The 13,885-nt window shown below is 44.5% G+C and overlaps 1 protein-coding gene across 7 annotated transcripts in view; it reads left to right on the top strand.

Annotated features, from left to right (window-relative positions):
• Window positions 1-13,885, top strand: part of CADPS (calcium dependent secretion activator) — a 1,556,059-nt gene that overhangs the window by 304,885 nt on the left and 1,237,289 nt on the right. For all 7 annotated transcript variants that reach the window (XM_086939080.1, XM_086939079.1, XM_086939076.1 and 4 more), the window contains exon 2: window positions 4,352-4,465. In XM_086939080.1, coding sequence (XP_086795206.1) covers window positions 4,352-4,465 — 114 coding nt within the window. The remainder of the gene's footprint in view (window positions 1-4,351; window positions 4,466-13,885) is intronic.

Below are 13,885 nucleotides of genomic sequence, written 5' to 3'. Positions count from 1 at the left end.
CTGCCACGCTGTCGCACATTGAATGAACTGCACAATGTCCTGCCTGATGGAGGAGCTCCCTGCCCACCCCATCAAAATGTATCCCTGCCTCTCCGTTCAGGTCGGGGCCCCTGTTTGGGTGCACCAGGGTTCTGCATGCCCTCAGTAAGTGTAGAGTGGAGAAGGAGGAAGCTCTTTGTTGTACTTGAAAGAAGACCATGGGTCAAGTATAATTATCATGTAGGTTTAATTAGGTTTCGTTACAAGTTCAGATAACGTTGTTAAATTAAGAAGAATATAAATATAACCCCACCAGGAGTGGCCTCCCTGCCACTCAGCCTGCCTGCCATCAACTGCCACCCCACCTAAGCCAGGCACACAGGATTCTACAATGACATCAGACATTCCAAGAGCCACACCAGCTGAGTAGCAGGGAAAACACAAAGCTAAGTATAACACTCTTGCTTCGTACAGGCTCAGTTTGGGCTGTTAGCTGAGCACACTCTAGAAACAAGCAAGAGTTGTGGGTTTAGCATATACAAGTAAAGGGGAAAAGGCCATGCCAGGCATGAATGTGTTCTTTATATGCAGGTCAAAATGTACAGATCAAAATGTGTCATTTGTATAAAGTACACTTTGGTGCCATGCACATTTCCACTCGCCCAATATCAAACGCCCGGAAGGTCTTAAAACATGAGCAAACAGGGCCCTGCCCATCCTCACAGCGTTTCACTGCACCCTTCATTGTGTGACCTTGGTAGTGTGCTGTCGGAACTTTGTTGCTTTTGTAAGAGATGCACAAAGTTTTATAGAATTAACAGTCAGTCTCTGATCCATCAAGGAAGCTGGCACTGCATTTGCCTTAAGTGTTTGTGTTCATTTTATATGTGTTCCCCAGATGCTTGCATTTCAGCCTGCACACTGCCAGGTCTGTGTGGGCTCCCTGTACTATCTCTGTCAATTGTATGCCTGTTCTGAAGAAAGCTTGTACTACTGTGTCCAAAATCATTTGCACTGTTATGAGTAAAGATATGCGCAAAAAGGTGTGTTTTCTAGATATATCTTCTTTAACAAAATCCAGTTCAGCCTTCAACATGTCTCCAAAGTTGCAAGGTGTTGTTGCTAGATATACTAACGCCATGTAAAGACTACTCGAAATGTGCTCAACACTCATCAGCCTTACCTTTGCAAAGGGAATTGCTCGGTTGTCATAGGCCTTGGTCTAAAAGAGCGCTCTTACCCGAAGGATAGCTTTGCTGCAAGTTGCTTCAGTCTGTAGGATTGCTGTAACTTGAAGGTTTGCTGTACTGTCGGTGGCTTGAGCCTGTACGATTTGTGTATAGGGATGTGTACTCTTTAAGGGTTCCGTAACATGAAGGCTGACTGCTCTGCCACAGGCGTGAGCCTGTAAAATACTTTGACCAGAGAGTTGGTTCTTCTAGCAGACGGAAGTGCATATAATATAAGCCAATGATCACTGAAACTGGAAAACTGGGTCTGGGAGATCTGTTGAGTTTGTGGGTTAGCTCCTCTGTCTTCTGTTTGGCCCTGCACAATGCCAGGTACCTGAATGCCAGCTCTAAGACATGAGCCAACAAGACCTCTGCAGCCTGTGGTATTTCTACCTGATCGTGTAATATATGTGTAACTGGCATGGGTGCTTTATGCACTGCTGCAGTGGGCATGTTAGATAAATAACCCGACAGCCTACATCTGTACTAGTTCCATGAGCAACTGCCCTGGCGTCCTGAGTGCTCACCAGCTTGATGTTAGTTCTTCTTGTTTGTACATAACACAGTTATCTGCTTCCACAAGCGTCATTCGAGCAAAGCATGTTACACCTTGTTTGTGCATAACTGTGTTACTACATTACTGGTCTTGGATGACTGTTTAACTTTCCTTCCAGTGAGCACAATGTATCAAAGAGGCACTGCTGATCCAGTGACACTAATATGTTTCCTGGTGTGCACCCACTGTTCTATTAGAAGCATCATTTTCTGAAACTCACACAGATTACTCACTGAAGTGGCCCTCCTGGGTGCAGTAGTAGAGAGAAAAACTGGTATATTTAATTAGTTCTCCATATAGAACTGGATGCTGATTTTCGTTATTGGATTTATGTCATTTACAATGAACGTTTGGTCTCAATTTCCCCAAAACTGTATTGATGGGCGACCCCTCGAAATGTGCACGTGAGTGTAATAGTTTTCGCTTGCTGGCTTGGTTCAGGCAAGGGTGCAAATAACTTTTCTTCTAGAGCTGCTTATGTTTCACTGCAGCCAACTCCCATGCCATTTAATAAAACCCCTCTGAGGCTTAGGAAGACCCTCACATGTGCCTGGGACCTCCTTTGAAGAGGTTATATATTGCCACCTCCAATCTGATGGTCTTGTTAATTCACCTATACTCACCACATTGTGTACTTTTTAGCCTTGATGATTTCATACATTTCCTTTGAGTGTAGCATGCACTGTCCCAGACCGAGCTGTAACTACAAAGCCTCTCACGCAGTTGATAATGTAGGCATCCTTTACAGTCAGGGCTTCCATGTTTTAGTGCAATCTAATAGTATCAAATCTTGCAACACTAGTCCTTATGAGTTCATCACTTCCAAATATGGTGTCACTGTGGTTTTATTGACATGACTGAGGTGCCTGTATTCTACCCGGTCCTCTGGTACCTCTGAGAGGGGTAGTTATGGACTGTACCAAGGACTGCTAGAAGGCTAAGCGAAACCCATGTCCACCATCTATCACAACTCTTTAACGCAACCCCTAACCTTCTGGCGATCAGTCTATACCACTTGTTTTCGACAGACGTGCTGTCACCGGTATCAGTGGGCATCATTTTGTTTGTCTGGGGTCGAAGGGAATTAAAGCACATGTGTGGTCTTTGTTGCGCTCCTTTTTGGTAGTAAGAGAGGGTTACTGCCTCCAATCTTTCTGCTGGTGGTGTGTAAAGCCTTTGCGGGATTGACTCTATCTCCATCCATGCAGAATTCAGCCCACGAACCCAGCCTAGCAACATGCAGCTCAGTAAGCTCGTGCAGTCCTTACTGTGCAAAAAGTTTTCCAACCTCAGTCCCAGAACCTCGTGCTCAGTGGCGAGCGCCTCCTGAACCTTGATGTCTTCCTAAGCTGGCTTCACCCTACTTCTCCCCCCGTTGTTTCTCTAGGACTGCAAAACCCTCTGAATTGTGCAGCCACCACAGACTCATTGTGAGAACCACGATCACAGCGCTTAAGCAAATGCACTCAAATGTGCCCTCAAGAGATGGCTGGGACCCTGGTGCCACACCGCAAACTCAGGCAAAGGCCTGTCAGACTGCATGTAAAGAAAATACAACACTAATCAATCCTAATACCACACACTTGCTTCATTTCTGGGTTAGTCACAACACTTTGCAAGGCATTTCCACGAGTATCTTTGATTCGGGTGAGTGGTCTAGGGGTCCATGCTGCAATAAGTCTGCTAAAGTGCATAAACTATTGTACAAATCGCAAGGTGGGCGCTTGAATGCGAAACAACTAATGGAGAAAATGATTGTGTTTTTAGTTAAATACTAGGTAGAAACAAAAGAAATGAATGAAATTACATATATTTTCTAACTGAATGTGTGCGGCGTGTAGATGCCGGATTGATCCTATATGTGAACTGCGCACAACGTTTTTTTGTAATTGACGCAGGTTCACATTTTAAGTGAATGGCCTTCATAACATGCGGACACAATGTAGGCTTCTCAGAAATGTCTATGAATCAATAACGCACTAGTAAAACACACATGTGTAAGGTACACGTATGGTAATTGTTGGACGTTATGTGTCCCTGCCTTTCTGTATGTGTTGGAATAAAACACCACAACGGAAACAACACATTTCAGTCAATATGTGCACGTTTTACCAGGACAAGAAAAAAGGTTTTCTTGCTAAAAGTTATAGTGCCTGTGACAGAGAAGTTAAAACTTCAACAAAACACTCTCTCTGTTACAAAAGGCCTGCAAAATATCACAGACCACGGAATCTATCTATCTATCTGTCCATCCGCCTCCCTGCCTGCGTCTCTCTTTTCTTAGTTTTGCTACTCAGTTCTCTTGTGGGACTTTAACAAAGTGTAAATCATTTTATCAACTCTGTTTTTTCCCAATCCTTCCTTATTCTGTGCGTGAGGCCGTGGTGGCATGCTGAGACACGTTTCGGGCTCATTAACTGATTTGCAAATTTGAGAATGAAGGGCCGTTATTAATATAACAACCGAGAAAATAGATTGCATGTAATGTTGCAAATGAAGTTGGCTTATATAAACACATTGCTTTCTTTCGAGGAATACTTCATTTGCTAATGGAGTTTTTCCTTCTCTTGTGCTTCTTTTACAGATTAGTAAACAGCAACTCCAGACCGTGAAGGACCGTTTCCAAGCCTTCATCAATGGAGAGACGCAGATTGTGGCGGATGAAGCCTTTATGAATGCTGTCCAGAGTTACTGCGAGGTAGGATTCTCCAATGCAACCTTAATAGCTGTTTAAACAAGCATTGGTAAAGCCAATAGGCCTGCCTTTAAAGGAATATTGCTTGCTAATGCGAATCATCATTATTAAATAGCTGAAGAATACGTAAGTATTTGTGTGGAGGCAAAGAAAAGAACTGTAGAATAATATCAGTGTAGGTTAAAAGGGAAACAACACTTACGATGCAACTTTTACAACGCACTACCTTTACAACGCAACCATTACAACGCATGTCAGTACAACGCATACCATTACAACGCATACCTACACTATCCAACACTTACCCTACTGTTGCACCCTCTGGAGTTAGAATAGTAATTTTTACCCCTACACTATCCAATACTTACCCTACTGTTGCACCCCCTGGAGTTAGAATAGTAATTTTTACCCCTACACTATCCAACACTTACCCTACTGTTGCACCCCCTGGAGTTAGAATAGTAATTTTAACCCCTACACTATCCAACACTTACTCTACTGTTGCACCCCCTGGAGTTAGAATAGTATTTTTTACCCCTAAACTATCCAACACTTACCCTACTGTTGCACCCCCTGGAGTTAGAATAGTAATTTTAACCCCTACACTATCCAAAACGTACCCTACTGTTGCACCCCCTGGAGTTAGAATAGTAATTTTTACCCCTACACTATCCAATACTTACTATACATGCAATGTAATGGTATGCATTGTAATGGTATACGTTGTAAATGTAGTATGCATTGTAGTGGAATGTGTTGTAAAGGTAGTTTCAAAGATTTCGTTGTAATTGCATGCGTTGTAATGGAATGCGTTGTAATGGATGTTGCGGTGTAAAAATGCGTTGTAAAGGTATGTGTTGTAAAAGTATGCGTTGTAACGACATACATCCAGGTTAAAAGGTCTGGCGACATTGCATTGTCAAGACAGACCTAAAAATCCTAGTAGGTTAGTGCCTGCTCTCCTCTCATCTGTACCGCTGACAAAGAAAAACAGGGTCAATTATCTATATATCTCAGACACTTTCATAACATTCCAATGTCATGTGTGGTTCCAGAACGCTCAAGCTAAGGCAGCTTTATGAATAAAGAAATGATCACAGCTGGTGAGGGGCAGAGCCCTTTTTCGTGGGAGCTCACAACTTCTGCCCAGTCAAACCATGAGCTCCAGGCTCCCAACATGTGGGCAGAGATAACGCCCCAGTGTGGTGATGCTCACATAATTGTCTGGCAACAGACCATAAAGAGTAGTTCATGCATCGCTCTCATTACATTTTACTTTGCTGAACCACCAATGATTTCAAAGTGATTTGGTAGAACTCAAAATACAACCTAAAGGCAGTTAATTGGCAAATACATTGATTTCAGTTTCTGTCTAAGAGACATGGAATTAATTTGGAGTACTTTGGAGCAAGACAATTACCTTAAATTCACAGGGTTCCCCGCCGCGCTAAACCCAGGGATCCTTCGACTGCACCCCATTTAGAGATAGGGGATCCCAAAGGTTCAGAGGTTCAGACGCCTTAGATGCCTATGCCATTAGAAATCCTTAACGTTGAACATCAACGCGGTGACCCTGTCTTCTTCAGAACCTGGGTTTCATGTACTATAAAAACAAACAATTGGTTATGTTTGATAACTCTGTAATTATGAGTATAAAGAGTTAATATAGAAGAGAAACATGTTGTGTCAGAGAATAAAATTACTAAAAAATGATGAATATCTGTTTAATACAACAACATCTCCTTGCATCAATTAAGCATAAAATGTGCTCCATGTGTGATAGGTGAAATAAAGTGCTGGTGCAATGTATCAAAAGAAATAGTGCTCAAACATGTGTACAACAAACAGTTAATGATTTTTAATAAGTCTGTGCAAGCTATTCAAATCTATAGTCCCTCATTGGTGGACCATTATTTAGAGAGGGCCTTCTGACATTCTTTTTTCTTGCTTGGGTCTGCAAAGTGGACCATAGCCTTCTCAAGCAGGAAGCATCACAAATGTCCCTGAAATGGAGGAAGAAAACTCCCTGTGTATCATGGACATATTTGTTTGTTTTTTAGAAACAAATTCTGCTTTAGAGCTTTGTTTCTGCACCATATCATTCATTGGTTAGCTTTCTAATAGCCAACTTCAGTCATTTGAGTTGCATCCTACTATTGGTCTTAAAATTATCAAAAAGATCAGATCAGACAGAATGAGGAGCTGTAAGAAAGATAAAATCAGTGTTTCCAACTCTCTGCTTTTTGGACAAGGTAACTATTGAAACTTCTGTGGTCGCAGATTGGCTTGATGACTGATTCAGGTAATGGAGACATAATGTGATTGTAAACGTCTAAATACGAGAATAGCCTATGAAAGTTCAAATTAATGTGAATGATCCTGAGATCAATGTAGTACCCTTGGAAAGTTCTTTTCAGACAATGTTCACTGAAGGATTTGTTGGCTGTAGAAGGGTCTCGTGCAGGCTAATTGCTTTTGAATCAGGTTTATGATAAGAACCTACAGGTTTATGGGAATAATCTACATTTCTTTTTGGAAGAAGAAGCATAATGATAAAGCCCCTCAATGTACTGGCCATAGCTCCAAAGATGTTGGTGCTAAATTAAGATGTCCACTATGTTTCTTGCACAGCAAATTGAAACAACAACCCAGGACATTAGTAGATTTTTTCTGCTGGACTGGGATCATTCAAGTTGAGCTGACATATATTTTGTTGTGCGTGGCTATAGGGTTGGGGTACCACTGTTATTAATACTCCTTCCTTCAGTATATTCCTGGCTTCAACTTCGAAATCATTTCACAATTTCAACTGTGAACCACAAGGACTCTGCACAGCCAGATATTCACTCAGTAGACACACAATCTTGACCTGGAAGCTCCCCCTCTGGCTGATCAGCAAATAACTTTGGAAAGACGAAAGGCTCATACACTAGCAAGGGAGTATTTGTACTCTAAAGAAATTGAGGTCAAGTATTCACAGAATGCCACTGTGGATGCAAACCATAATCCACATTGTTCTGATTGCAAGTCCCCTGAGCAAAACAGTTACAACTTCCATTTTCACAACGAGGGACATTACACTGATAACATGAGGGTTGTCTTTCTTCCACCTCTAACCATGTCCCCTGTGGGAAATTGTCCTGCTGTCCTTTCTTCTTTCTGCTCTGAGGGTGTAGGATATGTACATCTGTGGATCAGGTAGTAACGTTATTCCTGTTGACCCTGACAATGGTGTTTGTTTTTGATGGAAAGAGTGTGATAAAGATGATTACACACGAGGAGATGTAATCCAATTCAGTAGTTTATTTAAGATTAGGATGTACATAGTAAATGTCACTCAATTACAGGAGACCAACTGATATAAATTACATTTTTAGAGGCATCTAAAGTCTTCATTCTAAATCCTCAAGAAACATTCTGCACACCAAGCATTGGCATTATACAACATATCAAGATACCACAATGAGCCCTTCTAACAAATACCTCTCCCACCTTGTTTCCCAATAGGACCTCTTAACTTTGTCCTCTAGAAAAAAGGCTACCCTTCTTAGGAAACCCCAAAGGTAGAGGCCATCTCTGCCCAAAGAAATCCGAGAGTTGTCTGCTGGTCCTGCAGACAACATTCTTTATTGACAGGAACCACCATCATGATGGCTAGCCATCAAATGTTTCAATTTCTTTGGCTTTTTTGTTTTTGAAAAAAAAAGAAAAAAAAAATGGGCTACACACCCTGGGAGTTTTCTCCCAAGGCGTAGGGGTCATTTTGAGTTTATTCCGGTCCCTTACCACCAGGTTTTTCCTGGGGGTGACAGTCATTAAAAATAGCATTTACACTGTTTCACTTTAAATTGGGTGGATGGTGTAAAGTCCAATCGTGAACAGACCCTACCTACTCCATCAGGGAAAGTATTCTGTCGACAGAGCCAGCAGATGCTCCACCGACAGAGGAAAAATGGCTCTGTTGCTGGAATACTTACGGTTGTTTCTCGTGGACAGTCAGTTCGGTTAACAGGGTACTGCACTGCATTTGCCTGTTGGTAAAATTCTATATCAGGCACTAATCTGAAAGTAGATGTCTTCACCAGGCAAAGGCTCGAAAAGTATTCGCTTGACAAAAGGTCTTCGGCAACTGCAAAATTGGAATTTCTATCGCTCTGAGCTTTTCCTGCCAAAACCAACAGCTACACTGGGACCATGTCTTTGGCTATCCAACTTCAAGAAGAGTTCAGTAGATACATCTTGCAATCTTTCCCCTTTTAAGGATTTCGATCTCAATTTCAGAGATTAAGCCTTAAGGTAAAATCTTTCACTAGCACAAACCCATTTGGTGTATCCACTCCACTCTTCATCATCGTTGGCCTGAAATCACTCCTAGATCCCAGTTAACCACGAGCAGAGCCTACTGACTGACTTACATTTTACTTTTTCTTGGTGGTTTTGAAAAATTCATATAATGGTTCTCCTTAATAGATTTTTGTTGTTTTGGTGTTATTTTACTCATAACATTTTCTCTGTTTTTTAAACTGGTTGTGGGATTTTTATTTTGTTGTTTTTTAGCTTTCTAACAGTTTTATTATTGCTAAATACTTTACACATATTTTTAAGTTTAGCATGCCTGTTGTGTGCCACAGTTACCAAGGGGTGAGCCCAGGGTTGAATTACTGAAACTGCTTTAACCTGAGAAGCTAATTCCTGGTGGTCGGGTCTCATCCACCCAAATAACCCACTTATTTCCAGTATTTATCTGTTACAACTGCATCAGCACTGATCTCACTGTTAGAAATGCAGTGCAGGACTATGGGTGCTTTAGAGGGCTAGGTTATAAACACTGCAATTATAATTAGTGATGTGAGCAAGGCTGTAACTAGTTGGAGAAAATTCAGATATAAAGGTGCAGTGAAAAAAGAGACTAAGAAGCTGGAAAGGTGATAGACAAGTCAGGCATGTCAGGGGTAGGCGGGGGAAGAGCAAGGGTCTGCCTGGAAGGAGGCTGTATGCATCAGATTTGTGGGGGTCATCAAGAAACCTCAGATTATTGCTTTGATGGGTTGTGCTGCTGCATCTATCCTCCTAATTGCTGGCATTTCTCAGTGAGCCACGCAGTAGGTTATGTGGAGTAAGGAACATTGCCATCAGGGGAATTCTGGAGGGGAAACCGTTGAACCTTTTCCCCTTTGGTCCAGTCCACTTTCTGTAAATGATGCAGCCATTTGCCTCTTGTATCCCAGAGGTGAGCCACAACAAATACTGGCATAATATGAGGGTAAAGCTGGACACAGTCCTGGCGATAGTGCTGTTATGATGGCTGCTGCATTGGGCAAAACAGCACATTGCTATTTTAGTATTGTGTGCGTCCTCTAGCTGCCCCAAACATTGCTTCACCTTTAGCTAGCAACACAACTGCAATTATTCTTCACTTAGATGACAAAGCAGCTATTCTAAAGTGCCAATGCAATTGGAACACACATTTTAATGCACTTAAACATTTAGTATCAAATTTATAATAAATGGAGGTTGGCTAGAAGGAAATCGCTCTCAGGTCAGATGAAACCTTTCCTTTAAATACAGTTACAGCCTTTGCTATATTGAGTGTGTTTTTTTGGGGTTTTCGAAACCATGCAGACCCATCCTGAAACTACCTGGGAATATCCCTAATCAATCTTGAGCACATAGCAGCACTCAATTTCCAAACCTTCTCCTTCGAAACATGAAGACCAAAGGACTGTATTCTTTCCTCTATAGTTTAATTCCATAGGGTTCTTTCACAAAAAAGCAGCCCTCTGATGGCCAAGTAAAAGTCTCATTATTAGCTTTTATGGCTAGCCATCCATGGGACAGGCATCCTAGTCAAGCTGCTGAACAGCCTTAAAAGAGTTCAACAAAACTAAGTACTACAAAAATAGACACCATAGGCATTAGACCCATAAGCACAACTCAGACCCACAGCAACCCAATGACAAAAGGCAATGAAAAATCTCTGGACTATCATTTTACAATCTTATTCCAAAACACCTCTATGATAAATCAGAGAAAGGCAATTGCCCTCGATGAAGTACAATACAAGATGCTGACAGGAAGAACATAATGTAGAGGAGTATTTTGGAATAAATGTACCCAGTTATTCTAGCACGATTCTCTGTCACACAAATATATTCAGAACATTTGCGACAACCTCAATGGTAATGTGAGAAACATATACCAACTTTGCTCAGTGACCTTCTCACTGAAAATTGAGACAAAAGTAACTATCGTTTTCAAGGTGTTTCTGGATAATGTCAGGAGGTAAACAAGTCGGAATAGCACCAGATACATGTTTACTGAGTGCAAAAACCAAAATTACCCTGTGCTCCAGTTTTCAAAGCAGTAGGAAACTGGGGAATTCTTCAGTAGACATTGGGGATTACATCAGATATCGTGGATGCCATTTCACTTGCAGAAAAATAATAAAGTTTGGCAGAAAAAAAACTCAAACTAAGTTTTCTGTGAATAGAAAAAGCAGTTTATCTTCATCTATTGTGAAACAAAGGACGTCATATTTTTTAAAGGGCGAGTTTCAGAGAAAAATATGCTTCACAATCTCATTTACAAAGAGCAAAATCAAGCTCAATATATGGTGTATGGTTGAGGCTATCATGACTCAAACTAATCAAATCAATGCAACAGCTCTTGAGCCTTCATTTTTTTTTTTTTTGAAATATATTTTTATTGCAGGAATCAGTAAACTGTTACAAATATGACCAGCATCAAAAATACACTGAAATCAATCGACTGCATCCCGTCCCCCCCCCGCAGCACATTTTTATACACTATCATTCAGCCCACATGTCAAAAGCCGGGCGATAAATCCCGTGGGGGTTCAGCAGGAGCGAAAGGCTGGTCCGGATAATCCACTGTCCGTCATCTGCTTTTCTAAACAAGCCCCCAAACCCAAAAGAAGATCCCACCCACAAAACACTAACTTGCAAAGAAATCCCTCCCCCACCCAACCCCGCCATCAGTGTATGGTAGCAACCGTAGTAGGATGCGTGAGAGGACCCAAGATGAGCGTATCAGTAACAGAAAACACCATCGCCTATCGGGACTCAGGGCGCGCTGCTATCTCGCTATCAGAGTCGCTGGGGGCGCAATAGTCTCTGAGGGCTTGTACTAGTGTCTCCCACTCCAGCGCTGTCTCCTGTGCTCGTTCGTTACGTTGTCTCCCAGCCAGTTGATATCGCAGCGTGCTTTCCCCCGCCGCCCACTTCAATAGTTCGCTATGCCATCTGCTCCCGGTCGGACCAGCTCGTGCCTTCCAGTTCCTGGTCACCTCTCGTTTGGCCAAGAGAAGCCCTAAATCAATAAATTTACTGGAAATTTTGTTTTTGGGGGTATGTGGAAACCAATGCAACAGACCCACCGCCGCATCAACCGATAGGGGTCTCCCCGTCACCTCCGTCAGGGTCTTCTCCACCTCCATCCAGTAGGAGGATAAACCCGGGCAGGCCCACAACATATGGAGGAGGTCTGCCTCTGGCGCCGGGCATCTGGGGCAGGCTGCCGAGCCCGCAGCGAAATATTGTTGGATTTTCGCCGGGGTCAGGTATGCCCGATGGAGTACATAATAGTGGACCAACTGAAAACGGGCGTGACGCGTCCCCTTCCAAGCTCGCCGCACGAGCTGAGACCAGGTCGCTTCCGGGATTTCCTTGCCTATGTCTGCCTCCCAACGGACCTTGAGGGTCGTAAGAGGGGTCAAGCCTTCGTTGATCAATCTACCGTAGAGGCAGGTGACCGCCTTCACCGTGCCCGCAGACATCATGACATATTGGCACACCGGAGACGTAGGAGGTTCTTCCTGTCCGCCTTTCCAATGCGCCTGGATCGCCCGGATCAGGGCCGAGTGCAACAGGAAGTCCCCTGGGGGAATCTCGAAGCGGTCAATAAGCTCCTGGAAAGGCAAGAGCACCCCGGCCTCATAAAGATCCCCCACCAACTGCAACCCCGTGTCCTCCCAGCCCGCCAATCGTGACCAATCCCCGCCATGAGGCAACGCCGTCAGCATCCCCAATGGTATTTCCGGCGCATACGGTATCCGGAGTTGGCCCCTGGCGTGAGCCCGGTTCCAACACAGGCGAATGGTCTTTTCCTCCAACGTCAGGTCCCGTAAGGTCAAACGTTGGCGTAGTGCTATGAAAGATAGGACATGCCTGGCCATCCCTGTACCTCTCCTGTCCTCCGGGCCTCGGAATTCCCTGGCGACCTCCTGGGTGAGGGTCTGGAGCTGCGCCGCCAGATAATATTTCTCGAAATCCGGCACCGCAAGTCCCCCCTCGGCTTTCGGCCTCATCAGGGTCTTAAGGGCCACTCTACGGCGGCCCGAGCCCCAAAGGAATCCGGTCATCGTCGACCGTAGGAGCCTAAACGTGGCTGGCGGGATCCAAACTGGCAGCGCCCGGAAATAGTATAGCAGTCGGGGGAGAGCCACCATTTTGAGGAGGGCGACCCGCCCTGCCAACGAAAGCGGCAATGTAGCCCAGAAGTCCATATTCCCCCGTAGAGCTCGAATGCACCTGGCGATGTTTCCGTCCAGGAGGTCAGATGGATCATGATAAATGTACACCCCCAGATATCTGAAACAGTCAGGTTCCCATCTAAGTCCTCCATCAAGGACTGGACTAGGGGTGCCTCTACGGACCGGGAAGAGGCATGTCTTGGTCCAATTTACCCGTAGGCCCGAGACCGCCCCGAACGCCGTGAGCGCCGTCTTAGCTCCATGCAGGGCCTCGACTGGGTCCTCAAGGAAGAGTAATAAGTCGTCGGCATATAACGAAACATGGTGCGGGCCCGACGGGGTCCAGAAACCACTGTAATGCGCCCCCGACCGGAGTAGCACTGCGAGGGGCTCCACCGCCAGCGCAAAGAGAAGTGGGGATAACGAACAGCCCTGTCTCGTGCCCCTTTCTACTGGGTACTGTGAGGAAATTAATGGGCCCGCCCGAACCCTGGCCGACACGGAGGCGTATAAGACCGCGGTCCATCTGATGAAGCCCTCACCAAGGCCAAACCGACGCAACACCGTGTGTAGGTAGTCCCATTCCAGGCTATCAAACGCCTTCTCTAAGTCCACCGACAGGACCACCGGGCACGGAGCATCCAGTAGCGGCTCACCCAGCAAGCGGAACAACCTACGGATATTCATTGTTGTATTGCGCTTGGGGATGAACCCGGCCTGGTCCTCATGCACCAGGGAGGCCATGTGGCCAACTAGTCTCGAGGCCAGGATGCTGCTCAGAATCTTGTAATCGACCGTCAGCATCGATAAGGGCCGGTAGGATGCCGGATCGGTGGAGTCTCGCCCCGGCTTGAGGAGGGGAACCACCAGGGCCTCACGCATCGAGCCAGGCAGTCGGCCAAGCCTCTTCGCCTCTCTATATACAATCACCA

This window comes from Lissotriton vulgaris, chromosome 9 (assembly GCF_964263255.1).
Source record: "Lissotriton vulgaris chromosome 9, aLisVul1.2, whole genome shotgun sequence".
NCBI classification, from domain to species: domain Eukaryota; kingdom Metazoa; phylum Chordata; class Amphibia; order Caudata; family Salamandridae; genus Lissotriton; species Lissotriton vulgaris.
Note: the sequence above shows the minus strand (reverse complement) of the source record. Positions and strands in the feature narration are given on the sequence as shown.